This window comes from Lontra canadensis, unplaced genomic scaffold (assembly GCF_010015895.1).
Source record: "Lontra canadensis isolate GAN:19392208 unplaced genomic scaffold, GSC_riverotter_1.0 scaffold73, whole genome shotgun sequence".
Classification (NCBI taxonomy): Eukaryota; Metazoa; Chordata; class Mammalia; order Carnivora; family Mustelidae; genus Lontra; species Lontra canadensis.
The window spans coordinates 10,660,410-10,687,239 of NW_022631067.1; the positions used below are offsets into that span (position 1 = coordinate 10,660,410).

At 39.6% G+C, this 26,830-nt stretch overlaps 1 protein-coding gene across 4 annotated transcripts in view; it reads right to left on the reverse strand.

Moving 5' to 3' along the window:
• Nucleotides 1–26,830, reverse strand: part of PCCA (propionyl-CoA carboxylase subunit alpha) — a 397,106-nt gene that overhangs the window by 70,801 nt on the left and 299,475 nt on the right. For all 4 annotated transcript variants that reach the window (XM_032881100.1, XM_032881099.1, XM_032881101.1 and 1 more), the window contains 2 exons: nucleotides 23,205–23,303; nucleotides 1,215–1,268 (listed from right to left, as the gene is read on the reverse strand). In XM_032881100.1, coding sequence (XP_032736991.1) covers nucleotides 1,215–1,268; nucleotides 23,205–23,303 — 153 coding nt within the window. The remainder of the gene's footprint in view (nucleotides 1–1,214; nucleotides 1,269–23,204; nucleotides 23,304–26,830) is intronic.

Consider the following 26,830-nt stretch of genomic DNA (forward strand, 5'->3'; position numbering starts at 1 on the left):
TTAAGGTATGTGCACTGTGTTTTTAGACATAATGGTTTGCATACTTAAGAGACTACATTGTAGTGCAAACATTACTTTTATATGCACTGGGAAACCAAAAAATTCATCTGACTCATTTTCCTGCAACATAGGCTTTCTTGCCATGGTCTGGAACCAAACTCACAATATCTCCAAGGTGTGCCTACATATCTATTGCTAATAATATAAATGCCTCTAGAGGATGGGATGTGTATACTTCTGTGATGGTAAATTTTATGTGTCAACTTGGCTAGGCCACAGTATCCAGATTTTTGGCCAAACGTTATTCTAGATATTTGTATGAAGGTATTTTTCAAATTAACATTTAATCAGTAGACCCTGGGTAAAGCAGATCCCCCCCCCATAATCTGGGAGGGCATAATTCAATCAAATCAAGAAAAAAGACTGACCTCCCAAGCAAGAAAGAATACTACAAGTACACGGTCTTTGGACTTGAACTCCAACTACTTCCTGGTCTACTGTGCAGATTTTGGACTTGCCTCCTCTCCCCACCCCCGACCCCACAAACTTGTCCTGCTGGTTCTCTTTCTTTGGAGAACCCTAATTTCTTAGGACATGCACTGAAATAATATTTAAAATTTTAAATTAAAAAAAGCAAGGAACAACTTATTGATCAGAAAAACAAAAATAACTATAAATCTCAGGGGCAACACTTAAAATTTATGTAACATTAGTCCAGTGCCTACACATATACTACCATATATGCTGCAATACATAAACTGTACATGCCTTTATACACGTGTGAACTAGAAATGCACATATTAATGTGCTTCATATCACAATGGCTACAAAATCACGACTCTTCTGATCCAAGCCACAGGCCTCTCCTCTGATATTCTCAATAAACTCATAGAGCAAACAGAAATACCCAACGTGAATTCCCAACCTGAGCAAGGTACCCAAAAAAACGTAAACAGACATTTTACAGATTATCAATGATATACAGCAAATGAATACATGGAGAAATGTTCAAATCACATAGGCAGTACACAGAGAAATGCTAAATAAAACAATAAGGTACTGTATTGTTTGATCATACCTCATTGGTGTGATTGGTAATAGCAAAATAAAACCATGATGAAGACAAGTTCAAATACAAGGGCTAAAGCTAGTTGGATGCTTTTTTTCCTCTGTAATTTTGTGAATATACAAAATAATAATCCTTTCATACTTACCACTGTACCAAGAAACTGAATGCTCATGTTTCCACCTGCTTCTCGAGAAAGGCACTGGAAAAAAAAAAAAAGTGTATAATGAATTCATATCCACACAAAAATGTGTACATGAATGTTCATAGCATCATTATTCCTAATAACCAAATAATCTAAATGTCCATTAACTGGTACACGGGTAAACGAAATCTGTTATATTCACACAATGGAATATTGTTCGGCCATAAAAAGGAAGACAGTACTGACATGTGTGACAACAGAAGGCCGTCACAAAGGACCACATATTATAGGACTCCACTGTACATGAAATGTCCAGAATGGCAAATCCACAGAGACAGGAAGTAGATTAACACAGTCTGACGGTCCTAGGCAGAAGACCCGCACCTGCCCTAGAGACTTCCCGGTCGTCACAACTTCCTGGGCTAGCATAGGCTGCCTAAGAACACACAAAATGTCACATCTTTTCATTAGCGTAGATTACTTTATACCACTTGTCAAGGAAAGGACTGAAGGAATTTCTTGATTCCCTAAGAAAATGAGGGTGGGGTGGGGGAGGGGAAGGTAAGGTGGAGCTTCACAGACCTCTCAACAATTAGGAGCAAAAGTAATGAAGATATACATAAACTCTGGCTGTCCTACTGAAAAAAGAAACGTGCTCCTAACTCTCGAGCAGGGTGCCAAGCATCGGAGATTGCCAGTGCCAAGTCTGGAACAGTAAGAAAGGGCAGCAGATTGTATAGATGCATTAGATAAAGCTATCCAAGGAAAGAGAAGATGCCCTAAGGCTTCTTCAGACTGCTCAAGAAAAAGCTAAGACCTCATGGCTTTGGTAAGAGACATCTTTGGAAGAATTATCTAGCACAAGTTCAAGAAGTCTATTCCTTAGTACCTAAGTAACAGAGACAGTAAGAAATGATTTTTCGCCATGCTTTACGTGGGGCATTCCATCTGACTGAGACTGGAGAAGCAAGCCCACGTTAAAGCCAGTAAGTCTAGGGGGAAAAAGAAAAATTTCTTCATGAAGAGGTTCCACAACTTTCTGAAGCCCAGAAGTCAAGTCCTATCCAGTAAGTCTGAACTCTTAACTTATCCTATTATTCTTCTTGGATAATAGTCTCTATACAAAAGTAAGCGACTTCCTAAAGAACTTGTGTTTTCAATCTAATGATAATTTACTTATCGATCATTTGAAGCATTGACACAGCATGGGAGTGGTTGTACTTTTACCAAACTTTAAGAAAAACCGGGTATAAAGCACAGATCAAATTCCTTTTAGAAAGGAAGGGAGGAAAAAGAGAAGAAAGAAAAGGGAGGAAGGGAAGAAGGGAGGAAGGAAGGGTAGCTGCCTGAGGGACAAGGACTGGGAGGAAATGAGAAATGCCTGCTAATTAGTATGGGGTTTCTTTCCACGTTGGTGAGAATGTTCTGTTAGTTGATTGTGGAAATGGTTGCACAACTCTGGGACCAGAGTAAAAAACATTGACTTGTGCACTTTGGGTGAACTGTGTGGTATGTGAATTCTATCTCAATAAACCTGTCATAAAAAGTTAGCATTTGTTTAAAATAACAAGAGGACACCACAATTCTTCATCCAGAGACTACTGAAAACAAACATAACCTCTATGTTATGCAAGTATTTGTAAATAGAAAAGCTCAAAGTGAATACAATATGACTTATGTGTATCTTGCTTGATTTTTAGCTTGCTATAAATAGATAACTAAATAGTTCACTGGAAGTAAATCATACTTTTATTTTTCCCCAGATAATTCTCACCCATAAAATTGCTCTGTTCATTCTTAACCTGTTTTTCAAAATTCTTTCTTTCTGGGCGACTCAGAAAGGGTTCAACGGCTTCAAAGACTCCACAAAAAAATTAAGCAGTTCTAACTAAGTAGCTGTGGGCTTTTTTTTTTTTTTTTAAGTTCCCAGATGTAGCCTTGGAGGGAGGGCTTCCTGTCATGGACTATAATAGAAATATGCTAACTTTATTCCTTTTTTAAAAAAGTGTAGGTTTACCAACGCTAGTTTTAAGATCACTCAAGTCCTAGAACCCAGAGAAAATCTCCAGAATTCCAGCTCAGGCCCCAGTTCCTTGATTGAGGGAAGTTAGATCAGTCAGAAGGAAAGTGGATTAATGCACCAAGACAAGAAGATGGTCACCTCACCCACAAGTCCTGCCCCGGTGACTCAGCACAACCGCAGTCTGACCAGCACACTCAGCGTGGTGTGTGTGGTACAGTGCAGAAATAAATGATAACTCAGTATGATATATCCATAGTACAAAATGTGCTAAGTATTAATGGATAAGAGGCCAGACCAGCTAGATGCCCAGAAAGGTTAAGGAAGACTTACAGATACACAGAAGAGCTGGGTACTAAAAAATGAGCAGACATTCTCCAAAAGGAAAATAAATGAAACACTTTTGGTCAGATGGGCCAGTGTATGCAAATTTCAGCTGAAGAAAAAGCATGGTGAGTTTAAGGCATGGTGAATCATCTCATATGGCCAGAGATCGGTTTGGTTAATAGAGTGAAGGGGTAGGAAAGGAAAACTGAGAAGGAATTACAGAGCCCAGTCCCATCTTGCACAGAGTTCACACTTAACCAGGTTCTTATACTTAAAAACTGGGGAGTAACATGGTTGTTTTAGAAAGACTGATGGTCTAATGTAAGGTTGAGGATACAGAGGAATGGGGGGTGGGGAGCTGGGCTGGAAAACCAAGGAAAATGCAGCAGGTGGCAATCACTAGGGGGGTGGGGGGTGGGGGGCTCAAAGGCTAGATAGAGGTGAACCCCAAAGCAGAACTAAGCCTGTTTTGTTCACAGAAACTTAGAATTTGGAGGGCAAATGGACCTCAAAATCTACATTTTGTTTTATTTATGAGGAAATTAAAGATGCAGCGATATAAAAGTAATTTGCCTACACTGCAACAGAAGAAGAAGAATGCTAACCCCAGCAGTTGTGCAGGGTTGGGACAGCTCTGCTGTGCACCACAATCTCAGACCCGATCAGCACTTAGGGGTGAGCTCTTTTAAGGACAAGGACTATTTCTTCCACTTCCTCCTTAATCCCAACAGCATGCAAGTCAGTGCCACAGAAATGAAAATAAAAAATCAATCTTCAAGAATTCTGAAATTTTTCCATACTATGAAAGACCAGAGTGACCTACATATCTCTCAATCTTCGACCATCTTGGGGAAGTTTTGCTGGGAGAGTTCAAGGTATGGCTGTGAAAAACTTAGGGAAAGTGCTGTAGAATGACGCAGACTGAGGACAGGTAGTCCAATGATCCGCTGACCTCCCTGCTGCTGGTACTTTAAGAGCAGTGAGGAAAATACTCAGTGAAAGCATCGCCATTACTACAAACTTAGGACTCAACCCAACAGCAGTTAAATCTTCCTTCCTCAGAAGCCTGAGGGACAGATCCAGAATCCTGTCCGTATTTACCAGAACAGAATCAGCTCAATTAATCACTTCTATCATGCAGCAACACACTTAATCCTAACAGCTGTTCAGAGTGAGAAATTTTCTGATTGAAAGTGTGGCTGTTGGATTCTGGGAAGATAGCGGCGGTAGCAGAGTTTTTGAATCTTCCACAGAAACACTGAGGAGGCCCGGGGTAACAAACATCCCTAGTCCCCCAAATGTTGTCTACAAATACCACTTCCCACTTCCCACTTCAAGAAATCAAGGTTTCTCGGCAGAACGGCTGATCCTGGGTTTGGGGTAGAAATGAGGCTGCTGTATTGTGTCACACCAGAAAGCAGCGGAGCTATCAAAGACTGGGGCCACGTTAGAAGGACTGAAAAAATTCCCTGGCCAGAGCTGGCGAAGTCTGACCGTCAATAAGGATTATAGCTGCGATGGATTGAAGCAGACCAGGTATGTTTGATCCCATGAGTTCAAAATGGATACCAGAAACAAAAACAAAACACCCGCCTTTAGTCACTTTTGGAGAATAATAGGGAACCAACTCTCTGGAAATTGCAAAGTCAAGAGAAAGGGTCTAGCATTTATCTTTTCTATGAAAACTGCAGTCCTGGATAACCTAAGAAGGTGTTGAGGTAGAGTTTCTCTTAAAAGAATGAATCCTGGTAAATGAACAAAAAATGACAATATTGGAACATCGTTTTGTAAACCTTGATGAATTTATTGACCGAAGCTTGAGCATCAAGGGAGGGGCGACCAGAGAGTGTCTCTTACAGAGGCACGATTCAGTCTCGCTGAAGATAATGGCACCCAAATCTGATTACACCTCTAGGTCCACCTATCAATTTATAGAAAACAAAGGATGGAGGACATGTTAAGCCACACCACTGGGATGCAATCAGCTCAGTTCTGACAGTGGAAAACTGTACAGAACAAACGATCCCATTCCTTCAACAAATAAAATGCAAAGAATAAAAAAAAAAAAATTCCATAGCCATTTCCCTCCAGCTACTGTCCCCTTTACCCTTCAAAGCCAGCCTTCTTAAAAAGTTGTCTCTCTTCATGGTCTCTACGTTGTCCCTTTCCATTCTCCTTTGAACCTGTTCCCATGTGTTTTCCCCCATTGTCTGTAGGCCTTCTCATCAAGATCATGTACGATTTCCACATTGCCTTCCCTATCAGTAGTAGGCTTTGTCCTCATCTTCTCCAGCAATGTTATGCTATGAACTGCCAATGATTCTCTTTCCCAAACACAATTCTTTCACTGAATTCAAGGATATCCATGCCCCTGGTTTTGGTCCTACCTCCCTGGCAGTTCTTTCTTAGCCTTCTTCGTCTCCTCATTCAATTTCTACCTGCAGAAACTGAATGAGCTCCAGGAAGCCCAGTCCTCAGCTCTCTCCTCTTTCTCGTTTACTTTCTTTCCCTGTGTCATCTCACCCACATCCATGCTTCCCCCCAACCCCCACGCCCATCTTAAAATAAATCAACTACTCTGAAGCATGACTTAGGTACAAAAGACTGCATTCCATTTAAAGTACAGAATTCAATGACTTTCTACAATTTTGAGAAACCACCTCCAAAATCAACATGCAGAACATCTCCACCACCCCCAGTATGTTCTTCCCGCCCTTTCACAGTCCAATCTTGGTCAATGCCCCCAGGCAACCACTGATCTGCTCTCTAATAAATGAGTTCATTTTAGTCACTTAGTTTAAAATTCCTTAGCATCTTTGCCAATAATCGACTGACCACCTGTGTCTAGGTCTACTTCCATACTTCATTCTGTTCTACAGATCTCTTTACCAATACCATACTGTCCTGATGCTGCTGTTTCATAATTATTCTTGGAATCAGGCCGTATAATTCTTCCAACTTTTTGTTTCTTTTTTTTTTTTTTTTTTTTTAAAAAAAAAGACACATTTATTCAGCGTCATGATCAGACTATTACATTTAGCAATCAACAGCATGGGTGCAAAAAAAAAATCTACATTAAAACCCTTTGTTGGAATGCTTTACACTTTCCACAGAACAGAAACTAAAATAACCTGTTATACAATTAGTCACAAATACAGTCCTCGAGTTTTTTTTGCCCATACACATGAGTATTGTCTAAAACATGTCTTCTTTGTAGCAGCTAGGCCCTGCCACCACTGTGCTTGGCTGAGTTCACAAATCTGTTGTAACCTGTAGCTTCCCTGTCACTTCTCTGGCTCTCCTCTCCTGCTAAGCTTTGTTTCCTGGCAGTAATTAAAACCTTCTGCCACTGCCGTAGCTGCTGCTGCTGCTGGAACCACCATAGCCACCTTGGTTTCGTGGTTTGGCGAAGTACTGGCCTCCACCACCATAAGGGCCAGAGCTTCTGCCTCCAAAATTGCCTCCTTTCATGGGTCCAAAATTTGAGGATTGATTGTTGTAATTGCCAAAATCATTATAGCTTCCGCCACCTCCAAAGTTGCTTCCATCATTACCAAATCCGTTATAGCCATCCCCACTGCCACCATATCCACCACCACCTCGACTGCCACCAAAGCCACCTCGACCACTGAAGTTTCCTCCGCGACCAAAGTTGTCATTCCCACCAAAACCACCTCCACGACCACCACCAAAGTTTCCAGAACCACTTCGACCTCTTTGGCTGGATGAAGCACTAGCCATCTCTTGCTTAGAGAGCGCTTTCCTTACTTCACAGTTGTGGCCATTCACAGTATGGTATTTTTGAATGACAATCTTGTCTACAGAATCATGGTCATCAAATGTTACAAAAGCAAAACCCCTCTTTTTGCCATTGCCTCGGTCAGTCATGATCTCAATCACTTCGATTTTCCCATACTGTTCGAAATAATCTCTTAGATGATGTTCTTCAGTGTCTTCTTTAATGCCACCAACAAAAATCTTTTTCACAGTTAAGTGGGCACCAGGTCTTTGAGAATCTTCTCTTGAGACAGCCCTCTTTGGTTCCACAACTCTTCCATCCACCTTGTGTGGCCTTGCATTCATGGCTGCATCCACCTCCTCCACAGTGGCATATGTGACAAACCCAAAGCCTCTGGAGCGCTTGGTGTTTGGGTCTCTCATTACCACACAGTCCGTAAGTGTTCCCCATTGCTCAAAATGGCTCCTCAGACTCTCATCGGTTGTTTCAAAGCTCAGACCTCCGATGAAGAGCTTCCGCAGCTGTTCAGGCTCTTTAGGAGACTCTGACTTAGACATGACGGCGGTGGGAGGGGAGACTTTAACGATGCTTACTCGGCGGCGTCCACGGGCAGAAAGCTTTTTGTTTCTTTTTTAAAATTGCTTGGCTCCTGTGGTTTTTTTCAACTAATAGATTTTTGGAGGGTGTGGTTAAAAAAACACAACACAGTTTACCATTTTAACCATTCGTAAGTACTCAGTTCAGTGTGTAAGGTGTATTTATGTTGTGCAGCAGACCTTCAGAACCTTCTCATTTTGAAAATCTGAAATTTGGTACCCACTAAACAACTGCCCCTTTGTCCCTCCCAACAGACCCTGGTAACCACCACTTTACCTTATGTTTCAAGGAATCTGACTGCTTTAGGTGCCTCATATAAGCGGACACATATAGTATTTGTCGTTGGTTGTCTGCACTCAGCATGTCCTCATGTGACAGGATTTCTTTCTCTTTTTGGCTGAGTATTATCCCAGTGTATGTATATACTGCATTTTGCTTATCCATGAATCTGAGATGGACATTTTAGTTGCTTTGACCTCCTAGCTCTTCTAAATAATGTTGCATTCAACTGGGTATTCAAGTAACTCTTTAAGACCTGCTTTCAGTTCTCTCCAATATAGATCTAGAAGTGAGGCTGCTGGGCCACTAAGTACTATTTTTAAATTTTCTGAGGAACCCTCATACTATTCTCCATGTAAGTTGTACCATTTCACAATTCTACCAACACTGCACAAGGATTCCACTTTCTCCATGTTCTCACCAACACTTGTTATTTTCTGGTGTTATTTTTTTGGGGGGGGGGTAGTAGCCATCCTAAAGGATGTGGAATGCTACCTCATTGTCATTTTGATTTACACTGCTATGATGATGAGTAACGTTGAGCAAATTACTGTATGTTTATTGCCTGTCTGTATATCACCATTGGAGAAAAGACCATTTAAGTCCTTTGTTCAATTTCAAATCAGGTTAATTTGGGGGGCACCTGGGTTGCTCAGTCAGTAAAGCTTATGACTCTTGATTTTTCAGATTCTTATTTCAGCTTGGGTCATGATCTCAGGGTCCTGGGACTGAGTCCCAGGTTGGGGCTCCTCAGTGGGGACTCTGCTGGGGATTCTCTCTCTTTCCCTCTCCCTCTGGCCCTCACTCTCCCTGCTCACACATTCCCTTTCTAAAATAAATAAATAAATCTTATATTTAAAAAGATTCATTTGAGAGAGAGAGCGTGCGCGCGGCCGCGCACACACATGCGCAGAAATGGTGGGGGAGGGGCAGAGGAAGAGAGAAGCACACTCCTCATTAAGCAGGGCTCTATTCCAGGACCCCAGGATCATGACCTGAGCCAAAGGCAGATCCTTAACCATCTGGGCCACCCAGGCGTCCCTAAATAAATAAATCTTTATAAACAGATAGGTAGGTAGGTAGATAAGGTTTGTCTTCTTGTTGTTAAGTTGTAGTTCTTTATAAATTCTGGATATTAACCCCTGAACAGATACAGGATTTGCAAATTTTTTCTCCCATACACTCTGTTGTTCGTGACCTCTGATGCACAGACATTCTGAAGTCTGATGTAGTCCCATTTATGTTTCCTTTGTTGCCTATGACTTTGGTGTTGTATCCAAGAAATCATTCCCAAGTCCAGTGTCATGAAGCTTTTGGCCTCCACCTTCTAGAGTTTTATGGTTTTAGGTGTAACATTTAGGTCTTTAATCCAATTAAGTACATCTTTATGTATGGTGTAAGTTCCTTTTATATGTGGCAGATCCATGTTTTGAGAGAAAATCTACAGACTTATGACTATGGGATGTATGTTTGCAATTCCCATTTGCCCTATGAGTTCAAGACTCACAGAGACAACTGTTAGCTGGACCTCGACACGTGGGTATCTAACGTGCACATTAAACCTACGAAGTCCAAACAGGACTATGGATTTGCCTCCCCAACACTGTTCCTCCGCTACCTCCCATCTTCGTAACCACCGCCATCCATCACCCAGCTGCCTAGTCTTCATTCATACCGGGCATCTGATCCGTCCATCTTTTCTGCCTTCCCGCCCAAATAAATGCAAAGTAGCTCAATTCTTACCATCTTGCCTGCTACCACCTTAGTCTAAGCCAAGGCTTGATGAACTCTTTCTGTAAAGGGCCATGAGGTCAATGTTTTAGGCTTTCTGAGGCAAAATTGAGGATATGCGGTAGTTACTTACAGAACAAGAAAGAAAACAGATTTTCACAATTTTTTGGACAACATTCAAACTATAGTAATACCTAAGCACAATTTTTTGGTAACACTAATAAGGAAAATGGAATCCTCTTATTTAGGGATAAAATTCTATTTAATTGGGGCTCAAGGTTAGTGTTCTCTGTCATCAAAATCAATGGCAAGCAAATATGCATCCGTTAATGCTGATCTGCAATGCAATTTTATCTCTTTCACCTTATTGCTTTTGAAGATTTTATTTATTTGAGAAATAGAGCGTGCGCATGACCACAAGCAAGGGGGAGCGGCAGAGGGAGAGGAAGAAGCGGGCACCCTGTCGAGCAGGGAGCCTGAACTGGGGCTCCATCCCAGGACCCTGCGATCATGACCTGAGCCAAAGGCACATGTTTAACCAACGAGCCACCCAGGGGCCCTGCTGTTACACCTTTGACAATACCTTCTCGCCACAGACAGGTTCTGCTAAATACGGACAAGAAGCCACAGGCACAGGGCTTTCCTTAAGCACACTCATTGCTTGGAGGGCATTTACAGGATTCTGTTACGATTCCTCTCCTGATAAGTGCCTTCAGGCTCACCGTACACTGCAGTTGGGGTCACTTCCGATTCTAGGCTAGGTGGAAGAGCTCGCCTGCACAATGAGATGGTAAATATGGACATTTCCTTTGCTCTTGTATGGAAGTTTGAAAAACGCTGCTGAAACTGCAGTTCACTTCTTGTTTTAATCTTTTGACAGCCTGGGAAGTGTAAAAAGCAGCTTGACATTAGCTGTAATTCGAACATTACTTATCAAAATGGTCTTACCACAGTATAAATTTTGCATGTAAGTACTGTTTTGTCTTGCAATTTTAGGTTGAGTTCATTAACAAACATCAAATCTGCAGCACAAGCTAATTTTCAAAGCCATTCGATGTTTGATAACAGCGGCTGAGGGTAGTTGTTCTTGTTCGGAAAAATTTAAATCTTGGTTCTGAGCTCAAAAACATCACAACAAACTTTACCACTGCTAAGCCTCTGAACTGCTATGTGATAGGGAAAAACCAGGGTATTAGGGTTCTACTTACAAATTCCAGAAGCAATCATAGCAAATAACAAATCAATGCAGCCACTAAAACTGTATTTACGGCCACTGGAATCTAAATGTCACATACTTTCCATGTGTCATGAATCGCTATTCTTCTTGCAAATTTTTTCCAACCATTTAAAAATGTAATAACCACTCAACTTGGGAGCCATACAGAAACAGGCCATGGGCTGGATTTGGCCGACTCCTGGTCTCGGCCATCAGGAGCTTTCACCTGGCCCACTACAGGGATCAAACAAACATTCACTTAATCCCACCACTGGTCCCCTATAGTCTAGCCTCCTCACAGCAGTGATTTTAAATCACATCGCATCATTCTTCTATTCAAAACCCTTCAAAAGGTTCACAGTAGGAACTGAATAAAACCCAAACTTTTTGACCTACAAAGACCCCTAATACAATCTAGTCCCTGCCTATCTTTTACTCTCCTAAGCTATACTGAAGATGCTGGCCCTTCCTTTGGGCCTCTGCACAAACCAAGCTTGTGCCTGTCTCAGAGCCTTTGCACTTGCCATTCCTGCAACTTGGGAATTTTACCCCCTAAATTTTTACGTGGCTGCCCCCTTCTCCTAGGTCTCAACTCAATGTAAGCTGTTCAGAAACAACTTTCCAGGGACGCCTGGGTGGCTCAGTTGGTTGGACGACTGCCTTCGGCTCAGGTCATGACCCCGGAGTCCCGGGATCGAGTCCCGCATAGGGCTCCCAGCTCCACGGGGAGTCTGCTTCTCTCTCTGACCTTCTCCTCGCTCATGCTCTCTCTCACTGTGTCTCTCTCAAATAAATAAATAAAATATTAAAAAAAAAAAAAAAAAAGAAACAACTTTCCAGCCACCCTTGCTAAAGCTACCCCCTTCAGGTACTTTCTATGAAGTACCCTATCTTATAGCCTTTATCGACCTTCTTAGTGCTCAAATTACCTTACTCATGTGTTTACACGTTTGGTATCTACATCCCCATTGTAAATGTTGTACATGTTGTGGGGGGGTGGATAGGAGAGTGAGGGGGAGAGAGGAGGTAAAAAGAGAACTGCCCAAACCTGACACAGCTCAGCAATAAGGACTGATATAATAAAAAATGGAGAAATAAAATTTCATTCAAACTAGAATTTATCTCTATACAAAAACCAGGAATATACAATTTTCCCACAGTTCATGATGAAGACAATTAGGTTTTAGAATTCACAAAGAACAAAGTATCAGAGCTTACAAAGAGTCGGAGACATGCCAAAACAAACATGAACTGAACATTTGACAAGCCAGTAACAGAAAGTAAAATAAAATCAAAATTAACTTTTATTTTCATGAAACATACCCCATCCTTATTCAAAAATTTTCTCCAAGTGTTTTTTTTACCCCTTTTCCTAGTTTAAGTAGCAATTTAGAGCTAGATAAAAACTCCTTCTGTTGTTATTTTGATACTCTGCTCCAACATTTACAAAACATACACCCTTTTTTTTCTTTAAAGAAAGAATATTCAAGAATTAAGACTTTGATTACTGAAACGACTTCAGGATTTGCGGGAATCAAATTCATAGAAAATTAGCAAAGGCCGTTCACTCAAAAAAAGCAAAACATTCACAAAATAATTCTCCAAAAATATCTTTCTGGGATAATGAAATCAGAGGCAATTTCACCTTTAAAAAGTAATCTCACTGAACAGTAAGAGGAAGAAATAGTAATAGTTTTCTTTTTCCCCTCGCTGATATCCGGCACGATAACGTGCGGTAAAGGCCAATTACTACGGGATTTGTCTTATCGCTCTCCGCGGCAGCTGCTTGCATTCTTTTCCACATTTACACAATCGGTGTTTATACTATTCAAAATTCTCTCCTTCTGGCAGCTACTAAAATATCATTTTCTAGTAAACAGATAGTAGAGGAGAAAAAAAATACATGGGGGGAGGAGCAAGGGGAGACGCAGAATGACATTTTCCCATTATAGTAAATTTTTAAAAGCAGCTCCAAATCATAAAACCAGTGCCACTAGAGACAAGAAAACTGCTTAGCTTCTGGGACTCCATTACAAAAAGCAGGTAGAGGTGTCGAAATTAATATTTTAAATTATAGTTGTAAATACATCCCAGCTGTTAAATTGTGATTAAATTTTTCGAAGCATAGTGAAAGGAGTTATTTCTGTTCTCCTGGTGGGCTTGTTTCTAAGATGTGTAACTGTAATTGATGTTTTCAGGAATGTGAAAAGGAGATGGTTAATAATTACTCTCTCATTTCCTACTTCTTTGGAAAAAAATACCAACCTCCACTTACAAAGTTATATATTTATATATCCTATACGTCCTAAATAGATGGTTTCATATTACATTTGATAACTCTAGAGTAATCATATGCACATAGTACAAAATAACAGCTAATTACTTCTAAGGGGATGGGGAGAAACAGCTGAAAAACACGGAAAACATTTATTTTGGGACTAAAAACAGAAGATCGCTTCCAGAGCCACTTTTTTTTTTTGATACTGGCAAAGTATAAGCAAACACATAAGCCACTTATTTAATTTTCTAATTAAAATATTATTAAAATATTTACGTTAGCATCTATGCACATTTATAAGGATTATAACAAAAGTATCTTCCCAGAGGATGTGAGCGTTGCTTTCATCTAAAAAACTTTAAAAATAAGAAAATAGCTTCTTTTCAACATCCCTTACTCAAGAGGTACGAGACGCAATTCATTTTCCTCAAAAAAAAAAAGAGAAAAATTAAAAACTTAAAAATCTATTCAAACTCTGGGTAGACAAGCATTTGCAAACATATCACAGTTATTCAATCTGCAAACACAACTACAGCTCTACCATATTCATGTGCTTATATATAATATTCTATATCACACAGGCCCACTGAGCATTTTAAGTTATCATGTTATGTAATCTATTTAACATCGCAATCAGTGCACAAATAATCCATTTAATCTGGCATTCTGCAGTAAATAACATGACATTCCCGTGACACTATTCCCAATGTGTCTGCTTTAACATAGAAAATTAGTTCCACTTAGCTGAGTATCAATAACCTATTCATCGTAGAACGCACCAGTGCTGCAGTCAGCTTTGCACTGTTATTTATCATAAATTTATCTTCTCTTGAAAATGGTTAAGAAAGAATATGAGAAATAAAAAGAGGAAAAGCCTTCAAAGGTACATCATGAATAGCTTCACATCACACAAATACAGAGACTGTTAAACCTTAGCAGGATCGCAAGATATTTTCAAAAGTATTTAGCTACTCTTCAGGCCTGTAGACAACCTGCTGTGAGCAGGTGGATAGAAGAAATCATGCCACACAAAGAAACAGGCCAATAGCAGGCGGCAGCTCTGCTTGCAAATGTTCAAACAACGTGACCACGCGAAATGAAAATCTAGTATGTAAAATGCTGGCAAGAAGCAACACATTAAATCCCAGCAGACAAATTACACCGTAAGAAATGGAAGAACTATTTGAGTTGTTCAGAGTAAAACTGAAGAGCCTCTTTCAAGGTCAAAAAGAATGCTGCATAGAAACAAAGTATAGTCACAGAAATTAAAATAAAATAAAATAAAATAAAATAAAATAAAATAAAATTCTATTTGAGCAGCCTGTTCCGAGCTACAGAGGTGCTAGGGTGTGTGGAGACAATGCGGCGAGCTCTACACCTACAAAACATGGCAAATCTTTTGTTCTAACACTTTATTATATGCTGTAGGCGGGGAATCATCCGGCGTATTCCAAGTAGTGCTAAGTTCTGTTACACGACTAAAATAAAATGTGAAAAGTTCGTCAACTAGAGGATAAATTCATCTTCTGCTTAAAAATGAATTTAATTCATCTACTCCTAATTTTAAATGATGAAAGCAAAAACTGCGGTTGACACATAGGGGAGCACAAAAAAACCAGTATGTTTTTCTTCTAGGAGCACTCTCTTATTTACGACAGGTTTCTTTTGTAAGCGAACCGCTAACCACCTGTGTCTACTGAGGACTTGGAATGTGACTACTGCGACTGAGAAATTAAATTTTCCATTTTATTTAATATTAAGTAATTTAGGGCGCCTGGGTGGCTCAGTTGGTTAAGTGACAGTCTTTGGCTCAAGTCCTGGTCCCGGAGTCTGGGGATGGGGGTGGAGTCCGGCACTGGGCTCCCTGCTGGGCGGAGAGTCTGCTTCTCCCTCTGACCCTCCCCCACTCATGCTCTCTCTCTCTCATGCTCCCTCTCTCAAATAAATAAATAAAATCTTTTAAAAATATTAAGTAATTTAAACATAGACTCTGTGGGATATAATTTTCTTTACACACAATTTCCTAGTTCTGGTATGACTGCATTTCACATTCATAGTTCTGTTGCTTCTAAGCTGTTATGGGTATATATGCACGCCAGGCATATGTGTTGTTCTGGTATCACATTAATAATTTTTTGTATTATTTCATCTTGAAATGCTAACATTTTGAATATACTGAGTTAAACAACATGGATTAGTGAAATTAATCTCAGTTGTTTTTACTTTCTTAGGGTGGCTACTAAGAAACTTAAAATTGCGTATATATGGTTCATTAGATTTCTATTGGACAATGCCGCTCCGTTCTGTAACTTTTTAAACTGGTAATTTGAAAATGAGATTATACCTTCCCACAACAGAAATAAGAAATGATTGTAGGTTTTCAGATCATACCCCTAAGATCTATTTTATAAACATCATTACTGATGGACTCTCCATTTGCAATGGAAATAATAGAAAAATACTGGTATATAACCAACAACAACAACAAAAAAAGGAAATATGAAATACTCTCATTTTATTTTCCTTGACTATCTGAGGAAAACTTGGTTTAATTATTATATAAATAAATAGATTAAAAGCTTATAAAAATTCTCAAGGACCTAGAAGTATCTTCAAGAGTTTTTGATGTTTATGTGCTCATTCTTCAGTATAAATCACTTCATGTCAAAATACAGGGTACTCCTCCTTTCAGATACACGTATCACTAGCTCTACACTTAAAGTTATTAACAATGATTAGAATTTTTGTCCATGAATACGACTTTCTAGACGTCAGAAAAGAAAAAGACTTAAAGCAGCCACAAGTTAAGAGGTTGTGCAGTAGACTCAGCTGAACCATGAGTTATTAGTGATGCTGGGGAAGAGAGAGCTCAAGCAATGGGTGCACAAACCTCTGAGAGAGGAAATCAGGGACAGTCTGAACTGAACCTTTTTCTATACCTATCAACAGGGGGTACTACTGGCCTTAAACAGCGTAGGAAAATAAGGTATTTCCTTGACTGGAAAGAAATGTGCTTGGTTTGCACAATACTTTTGGGAGTCGGTCTTCGCTCTCACAAGAACTATGGTGGTTCTATAGCCGGAGAGATCAAGCTGCCATGTTCTCTAATAGAGAACAGATTCTGCAACTATCAGAAAGTTGGGAATTAAAGAGAATTGATGAACAGCTAAGAAGGCTGTCATATGAACAAAGTCTAGATCAATGCAGTCTTGGAGAAATAAAATCTAAATCTTGGAAAGTACAGAAGAGGCAGATTTGTTTTGTTGATTTTATTTACTCATTTATTTGAGAGAGAGCAAGGGAGGGAGCACATAGCGGGGGGTGGGGAGCAGAAGCTGACTCCACGCTGAGTGGAGCCCGATACAGGGCTCGAGCCCACAACCCTGGGTCACTGTCTGAGCTGAAACCAAGAGTCGGATGCTCAGCAGACAAAGCCACCCAGGGGCCCAAGGCAGATTTATTTCTGAAATTACAAAATGCAAGAGGACTATCCATGCACTCACCCGCTCATCCGTTTGGTGGCTGAGCCTTTCCACATGCCAGGAGGTCAGCAGGGCAGTGCTAACTGAAGGGTTAATCGAAACTGAAAACTTTGATCACTTAAAGGAAGTTAGTAATCTATGACATTCATTATCCAAATGATGGTACACGCCAAATTAGAGTTTATTTTTTAAAGAAATTAATGGATAGGGGCATCTTGGTGGCTCAGCCGTTTAGCGTCTGCCTTTGGCTCAGGTCATGATCCCAGTGTCCTGGGATCAAGCCCTGCGTCAGACTGTTTGCTCAGCAGAAGCCTGTTTCTCCCTCTCCCTGTTCCCCTGCTCGTGTTCCCTCTCTGGCAAATAAATAAACATAACCTTAAAAAAGAAAGAAAGAAATGGATAATATTAAGCTCGTGAGGTTTACCAATGAAAACCAGGAAAGTAAATAATGTGATACGACTGAATTTGATTGGATGAATAGGGAGCTAATTCCTAAAGCAAAGATTTGCTTTCTACCCAACTATTTTATCATCTAGTCAGATAAAGACGCTAACTGCTACTTTTCATGTAGCCACAGGGATTCAGTAATACAACTAAACAGGTGCTAAGCACTCACATTTTCTTAAGTAAGAAGCTGGACTAGCTACCTAGTAGAACATGCTAAGAACTACAAAACCAACAACTGCCCATCTCCCACCTCAAAAGAATATGAAAGAAATTAAAAATTAATCAGTGGAGGCTGAATTGTTAAGCTAAGAACTCAAGGTTGAACACTTTTAAGGGAAAGGCATTTTAAGAGAATCACTTGGCTTTCCGTGCATCGCCTGGATTTTGAGGGACATGTACATAAGACTAAATTGTTTTGGTGACAAAACAGAGAGAAGAGTATGATGAGGCATGCACTGATGATTATTTCTTGTGTCCCAATGTGGACTGTGCAGAAGAGGCCCCGCCTGGGTCATTATGAGAGACTCTGCTCAACAGGAAAATCTGGAAGGATGAGAATCAGGGGGACACAGTCAACTGGAAAAGACAGAACAGGCTTTAAGGTTCAACAGGTGAGAAATTCTCCCAAAGCCACAAAAAGCATCCTTGAAGACACCAGCCAACTTTAGATGTTTGCCATGCCCCCAGAATAATGAATGACAGGTTACATTAGCCTAGGTCATTCAAGTTCTTCCTACCATGTTCCTCCCCTCCTTACCCTAAACTGCAACTTTGGAGAGAACCCAGATGGCAAGTAAGAAGTGAGAGAGGATATAAAGCAAGAGAGAAGAAACCAACAATACTCTCATCTTTCCCAAAAAATTTCTGTCTTGAGGAGGAACTGAGGACAGGAAGAGAGGTTATATCAGTTTTGACATTACAATGAACTAGATTTTCAAACACACTCCCTCCTGGAGTGCCTGAGTGGCTCAGTCCATTAAGCATCTGCCTTTGGGTAGGTCATGATCTCAGGATCCTGGGATGGAGCCCCACATCAGGCTCTCTGCTCTGCAGGGAGTCTCTTTCTCCCTCTGCCTTTCCCTCTATGCACTCTATCTCTCTCACTCTCTCTCAAATAAATAAAAAATTAAAAAAAAAAAAATAAACACACCTTCTCCCAAGTAGAAAACTGATTGCAAACTCCCTTGTAGTAACTATATGATAGAACTGTTTATGATTTTATGCAGGTGAGGAAAGAATAAGCTGAGAAAATGGGTTTGAAAGAAGAGTTGTAAATAAATTTAAAAAAAAAAAGTTTCTTCTACTTGCACTAGAAAAGTTCCATCTGTGCAGTAAAGTGGTTACCTGGTTAAGAAAAAAGAAAAAAAAAAAAAAAGATAAAGGAAGGCCAATTATTAGGAAGTACTCAGAATGTTTTCTCAATAACTATCTAAATGAATCTTGTTCTACAATAAGGTACCACTTCACACCCATTAGTATTGTTATACTAGAACAAAACCACCGGGGGGAGGGGGACAAGCATTGGTGAATATGTGCAGAAATTGGAATCCCTGCACAATGCTGGTAGGACTATAAAATGGTACAGCCACTGTGGAAAACAGTATAGTGGTACCTAAAATATTAAACATAGATTTACTACATGAGCCACTAACAGAGGATCAGGATTCACAAAAATAAGAACTTTTATGAATCAATAAGAAAAAAAAATACTCCAAAAAAAAAAAAAGGGCAAAAGCCATGAACAAGCAGTTTGCAGAAGAGAAAACAGGAGTGCCAATAAATATATTTTTTAAATGCTCATTGTCATTACTAACCAATATATGTTAAATTACAAAGAGATACCACTTAAACCCACCAGTCAGGAAAAACTTAAGTAGTCGGGATACCAAGAGTTACCTAGGATGTGAAGCCAAATTGTTAAATTGTTCCAGGTCCAAATCCTGGCTCTTCTATTTATTAGCAGAATGCTCTGGTTGAGCAATTTAGTATTTTTAAAGCCTCAGTTTCCCCAACTGCAAAATGCAGGATAACACTAGTACATTGGATTGGTGTGAGGATTAAATACTTTGATACAGATGAATTGTATAGAAAACTCAGTGCCTGACACAGTAAGTGTACAATTAGGTTTTCTTATTATTCATATTCTTGATAGCAGCACTGTTGGTAGACACGTATATTGGTACAGCCACAGAGGAAAAACCCTTCAGCATTACTGGGCAGGATTAAGAATACAGTCCCTGCAACCAGCTGTTCTATTTGCATATTCCTTGAAGAAACTCTTATTTCAAGAAGAAACACAGAGAGAAACATTCATAGAAGCAGTGTTTGTTCTGAAAACAAAATAAGTAACACAACATCTACCTAGGAGAGAAAGAATAAATTGTGGTATATTAACATGACTTAATAACATATAGCATGGAAATAAAGAAAGCTACATACATCCAATGACCAACCTCACAAACATAAACAACTCATAGAAGCAGAGAGAGAGTACGGTGCCAATGATGTAAACTCAAAAGCTAACAACATACTGTTTACAGTATGTATATGTAACATTCCTACAGAAGACGAAGAGAGAGATGCATTTAAAATGTACTTAAAGTGCAATTTAAAAATTGAGATGGTAGTTACCTCTAGGGGGCAGGATGAAGGATTTAATTAAAAAAGAGCACAGAGGAAAGGCAGTAGTACTGGGAATGTTTCCTTGTTTAATCCGGATGGTAAATAATCGGGTTTTTGTTGTGTTCTTTAGCTTTTATACAAATTAATACATATTTGTGTACATAAAATATTTAGTAAGGAAAAGTTTAAAAGTAAGCACAAAAATCCAGGAGGAAAAAACCCAGTCATTATTACTATAAAATCACCTGAAAAACACTTGTGGTCATATCCACCCCGTAGTTCTTCTTTGAAACACACGGTAGCATTTTCACAGCTATTTGTTTGCAGGTACTGAGCTGAAAGGCTTGGGCAACTCAGCCCAGGAAGTCAGCGCCGAGGAAAGGGAGCAGGGCACAAACACTGACGATCTGCCCGGGCTCACGGCAAGCGGAAGACACAGCTACAAAGAACACTGTGAAGCCACCATTCATTCTCCTGTCTCTTCAAATCCCTTCACCACAAACGCTCTTGTCTGGACGGAAGACATTCGGAGAGAAGATGATTCCCCTCCTGTTTCTGGAACAGGCCCTAACTTCTCTCCCCACGTTCAATCTCACTTTCCTTCCATCCTCTCTCCACAATGCAGCTTGAACCGAGCTCTTCCGAAACTCCGACACTCTCCAGACCATCACTTCCTCTGGGAACACTCGTCCACGGATCCACCGGCCAAGGATAAAGCGGAGGCCACGCTGCATCATCAGCAAGGCTTCAAATGACTTGGCTCCTACCCACTTCACTTTTTTGCTCAGGATACCCAGCTTGTTCTCCGACTGCAAAGGCTGGAAGCCGTGGTTCTCAGACGGCTTGCTCTGGCCCAGCAGCAGGCGCTTTACCTGGGAACTTACTAGAAATGCACACCAAGCCCAGACCAACTGAACTGGAGCAAACTCCAGGGATGGGTCCAGCCATCTGAACTTTATCAAGCCTTCTGGGTAATTCTGAAGCACACCAAAGTTTGAGCATCACTGGTTTAAACCATGAATGAAAGGTAAATTATTATTTGAAGAACTCTAATGGAGAAAACCAAGAAGTACTATATAGCGCAGTGGTTAGAAGCACATACTCTGGGGTCACCCTGCCAAGGTTCGAATTTCTGCTCAGCCTCCTCCTAGGAAGGTAATCACAGAACAGCCACTAAGACTGCCTCGGCAGAGCTGGACGCTTAACAGCTTCAGTCCCAGAGCATGTCTGCTCAGAACTAAATCCCAGCTCTACCTGCTACCAGCCATGTGACCTTGAGCAAGTCACTTACCTTCTCTGAGCCTCAAGGGCCTCATTTACGAAAGTGCCAATAATAGTACCTACTTCATACAGTTGCTGTGAAGAGGAAATGAATATAATTGCACTGTGCTCAGAACTGCTCCCGATACGCAGTAAGTACCGTGTAGTATTTATTCCCATTATGTTATTAATTTCACGGGGACCACGTTATGTTTTGGAGATTAAAAAAGTCAGCTAATGTTCCTAACAAGTGAATAAATGCTAATGCTCATAGCAAGTGAACATTAGGAAGGAAGAACTTTCCTCAGAAAGTTTCCTCGCCTTCTTTTTTCTTTTTTTTAAGGTAAATGAGTTTGTTTGGTTTTTATCCAGTATACCATTTATACCTTTCTGAGTTTATTTCCTTCCAATGAAATAGTACTTAACTGGAAGCAATGACCTTTCCAAAGAGTTGGGGGGGGTGGTCCTGCCTTGAGGGGGTCACTGAGTTCAGATTAACGCCTTTTTTAAAAGCAAAGAACTTAGAAAGAATGAGAAGGGATTTATTGAACACTCTCCCAATGACAGGGAAAATATTTCTGGGAATTATTCTAAGTACATATCCAGTATTAACATAGCCAGAACTAACTCTCCGTATAAAAGTGCCATCAAGTTACCTACCTGCAGTCACTGAGAAGGAAACTGAAAATATCATGATACACCAATTTGGACAGCAGGACTTCCCAGATCTCTGCTCACTGCTAGATCATCATACTGTGTCCCCTGACCGGAACACGCATGTCTGGCCACAGCATGCTCAGTGCAGAGCACATTCAACTGAACATAAACAAGTATGACAAACCCAGGTTTTTTGAAGACAAAATAAATGCATCTACATAATGTGAAATTATGCAATGATATTTTTTCCAAGGGTCTCAAAGTGTTCAACCTCATCATTAGAATATGAAAGAAAATGGAGAGAGAAAAAATATACTGGGCCAAGTTACAAAACCAAAGTCAAAATATATAGCTCGTTACTGAGAATTCCATATTTCTTAGACCCATAAAGATAATATGCCAATTAAGCCTGGCTTAGAAATTAGTTTAGTCATCAAATATTTACTGGAGGTTTCTGGAATACCTCCCTCTCTAATAGAGGTATATATAAGAATCTGACATACAGAAGTCTTTATCTGTGAGTCTCTTGATGTCTCTAGGTTCTAAAGATCAGTTTCCTGTGCAAAATCAAGTTAGGACAACATAAAAATATTTTTGTTAAAAAAACAACAGAAAGAATAAGCATTATTTAATCCTATGGGGGGGTGTGATTTTTATTTGCATGTGATCACCACATGTTACACAGTGTTCTTTGTTTTGTTTTGTTTTCCCTGGTACTCTAAAATTCAACTATGAGGTCAGATGAAGAAACTTTGGCAGAATCTCTTTTCATAGCTCCTTTAAAATGGAGGTCACTGATGACAAAGAACATTCAATCAATTCTGGATTTCAAGTCATTTCCTCGATGCAAGAAATCTTACTTTGGAGGGAAAATAAAGGTTAATAAATTGAGATTACTCAATTTTTAAAAGGCATCAATGTGTTCTGGCAAATCAATACACAGCTCACATTTCTCCTGATCCAGCTCTATATGATCTCAATCACATGAAAAGGAAGGTAACAAATCATATTTTATAACTAAAAACCCACAATGGCAACAAAAATGGCTATCTTCTAATATTTTTGGAAAAGCGCACAGGGTGCTTCATTTACAACAAAGTATATAGTAAGTATTAATTCACTAGCCTTCCCGGATGCCGGGAAAAAGAAAATATTGATTCCTCTGAAGACTTGCCTCAAGATTCTCCAAAGAAAGAAAAAATGTTTTCCATCATAAATGTAGGAGATGCATAATATGCAGCCTCCCCTACTGTAACTGTCAGAATTAACCTAAAGGCAGCTGCTGGTAAGGATTCTGGACTTGCAGGACCCCTCGAAGTAAACCGTCAGAACGTTTACCTGTATCGTCCTCTGAGTGCCATCGACGTTGACAGACAATAAGGGTGAAGCCAGGTTCCACGTGCCGGTCACATTTAGTTTCGACCCATCAACTTCCACCTGTTGTGACACCAAATAAGACTGTTACCAGGAAGAAAGACAGAAAACTGATCTCAAGTTCACTGCCGCATACAAAGCAGCAGCCATTCTAAACAGATGGCTCCCAAACAACCTGTCATGTTTACTGCTCCCGCCATGAAAGACAGGGGCCAACAGGAGTCTCCTTAGCCATCTCTGGGGAGCGGGGAAGGACCTGGGCACAGCTGCCTCTGGGTACTGAGGTTTCAAGCGCTTTCCAGTAAGTAACAAACAGCCTTCTAACTCTAAACCTATCTGGACATGCTACATTTACTGCAATTAGACAAGTAATGCATATAAATTCCAGTGACATTTTGCAACCCACACATCAGGGCTTGCATATAATATCCTCTCCAAGGACCAAGAAAGAACTTTTTCTGTGTTCATTTTAATGAAGGACTATACACTGTTATCTTCATTAAACAGAAGCTTTAATTAGGCAAAATTCTTTGGTGTTGAATATTAAAAGTCCATTTGAACTTTGCAAAAGTTCTGTCACATTTTTGTCGCTCACAAATGACTAATTCCATCAATTTATGACAATGCCAAAAAAAAAACCCCATAATCTTTTAAAACAGATACTGCTAAGAGAAAACTTCTAATTTCCAAATAAATAATATAAAAGTAACTGAAAGAAAAAAAAAAGCAAAGCTACATTAAAATAAAAAGTATTGTTAGTTACTGCTTCCTTTTCACTCACTGATTCCCCAACTCTTACATATGAGAACTGAGAGAAAATATCAGTATCATTTTAACTCTATGGTAAAAACCTAACAAAGGGATATGTGAGTTTGCCCAAGGTTCAAAATAAAGCAGCAGCAAAGTCAAGACACATGATACCTAACGATTCCTTTACTCTCTCTTAATACTTACTAAGAGGCACACAGATGTTACCGTTTAGAAGAACAAGTGTGCCCATCGGCATCTAATGGACTTTGCATACATAGATGTCCGGCAATGGTGCGGTCATACAGTCTAGAAGCTAAGATGTGCTGCTGGCCACGTCACAAAATACCAGTGGGATAGACGTGATGCACTCGCTTGTGCTTCCGGGTTCAGTGGCCTCTGTGTCCACAGGGCACAGCTCAGTAAGTAGGAAGAAGGAATGGCTTGGGTCTCACCTAACATTGCTGTTTTACTCAGAGCTGCTTACTAAACTGGAGCATTTACCCTCTCTGAACCTTAGTTACCAAACTAAAATAGAGTAAAAATAGCTATCCAAAGGTTGCTGTAAGATTAAAGAAGTTAGCATATAAAAGGTCTACCGATATTCCTGGCACGTAGGTCCTAAATATTTTCTCCCTTCTCCTATCCCTAATGGTTCCACCATCTTTAAATGAGTTTTAAAAATAAGGTCGGATAATCATACTATCTCATAAATTATTTACTATTAAAACACTAGATGATAAAGATCTGAGAAGCATCAAAATATACATTTTAAAATTATCTATTTAGCAAATTAAGTATCTCCTTATGTAATGAAAGATTTCCCAAAAAAGCTCCCAACAGATAAGAGTTTTACAAATATTAAGTGCTAAAAATACCTTTTAAAACTGGGAAAAATATTTGCTTTGACATAGCTTCTAAATTTAAAAGGTTAGAATTATAAAAGTTTTATTTTTAAAAAAAAGAAATTTAAAGGCTGTATGGAAAGATTTTTACTGATAAGCACTTAAAATTTGTATTTGATACTAATTTTAAATCAACAAGGGTGACAGAATGAAACTGTAATTGTCATCTTTAGGGCTTATCAGGGGGAATTGAGGAAAAACAAATGAATTCACTCAAATCCTGTAGAAGAGAAACCAATTTACTACAGCCTAAGAAAAGAATTTTTATGAACGTGGAAATAAAATGCGACACACCCATGTAACAGACTATCAGTTGGTAATAAAAAAGAATGAAATGCTGGTACATGCTACTTATGTGGCTGAAGCTCGAAAAAATGCTGACTAAAAAGCCAATCACAGGAGACCACACATTACGTAGTTCCGTTTATAATGAAATGCTCAGAAGAGAAAAATCCATACCGAGAGAAAACAGGTAAGTGGTTGCCTTGGGGCGGGGGCTGTGGGGATGCATGGAAGGATTGAAGGGTGACAGCTATGGCGTGCAGGCTTTCTACCTGGTACGATGAAAATGTTCTAAAAGTGACTGTGGTGATGGTTGCTCGGCTCCGGGAACTTACTGCATGCCACTGAATTGTACAATTTAAATGAATAAATAGTATGGGTGTGTGAATTATGTCTCAATAAAGCTGTTAAAAAACAAGTGACAGATGAAAACAGATAAGGAGGGGTTTCATTTTTTAAAAAAATCAGAAGCACTATTTCATGAGAAATTAAAGACCTAAAAAACAGATAGATATATATAGACATCATGTTCATGAATTAGAAGATGCAAAGATTTCTTAGGACATAAGAAATACAAATCCTACAAGAAAAAAATTGATAAATTAGGCTTCCTCAAAGTTACAAATTAGAAAGACATTGTTAAGAAATGGGAAGTTGAACCACAGGGTAGGAGAAAATATTTGCAAAACACGCATCTGGTAAAGGCCTTGAATCTAAAATCTATAAACAAATTTCCTTTATAAGTCAATAAGAAAACCAACTGAATTTCTTTAAAAATGGTCGAAAGATTTGACCAGACATTTCGTCAAGGAAGAGAGATGGGTGACAAGCACATCACTGATTGGTCATTAGGAAAAAACAAAATTATAATGAAATAGCACTACCCCCCCCCCAGAATGGCTAAAATGAAAAGGAGTGATAATACTAAGAGCTAGCAAACACGTGGAACAACTGAAACCTTTACACATCGTGGGTAGGAATGCCAAATAGCAGACCTGCTCTAGAAAACCCCAGAGAAGAGAAGACATATGTAAAATCCAGAGTGCTCACGAATGTTCACGGAAGCTCGTTTACAACAGCAGAATATATACACACAGAAAGTTTACATTCACCTCAAACTGGAAAAAAACCAAAAGTCCAATGAACCAATTATAATGGACAAATATGGTATATCCACACAACAAAAATGAGCAATAAGCATCTCAAAAGCATTATGCTAAGTGAAAGAAGGTGGACACACAAAAGGACATATAGAACATGAGTATGATTCCACCTACAGAACATTCTGGAAAAGGCAGAAATCAGGTTGGCAGTTCCTAGCGACTTCGGGTATGAGGATATGCTTGACTAGGAAAGGGCATGAGGGAACTCTATGGGGTGATGGATATGTTCTAAATCTTATTTCTGATGGTGATTACAGGACTATACCGATTTGTCAAAACTCAAACCATAAATTAAAGAGTAAATGTTTTATTAATTTATACCTCAATAAATCTGACTTTTAAAAACAAAAACAGGGTGGTTCAGTCAGTTAAGCATCTGACTTGATTTTGGCTTAGGTCATGATCTCGGGGGCTTGAGATCAAGCCCCACAGCGGGCTCTGCATTCAGCAGTGAATCTGCTTAAGACTCTATCTCTCCCTCTCCCTCTGCCTC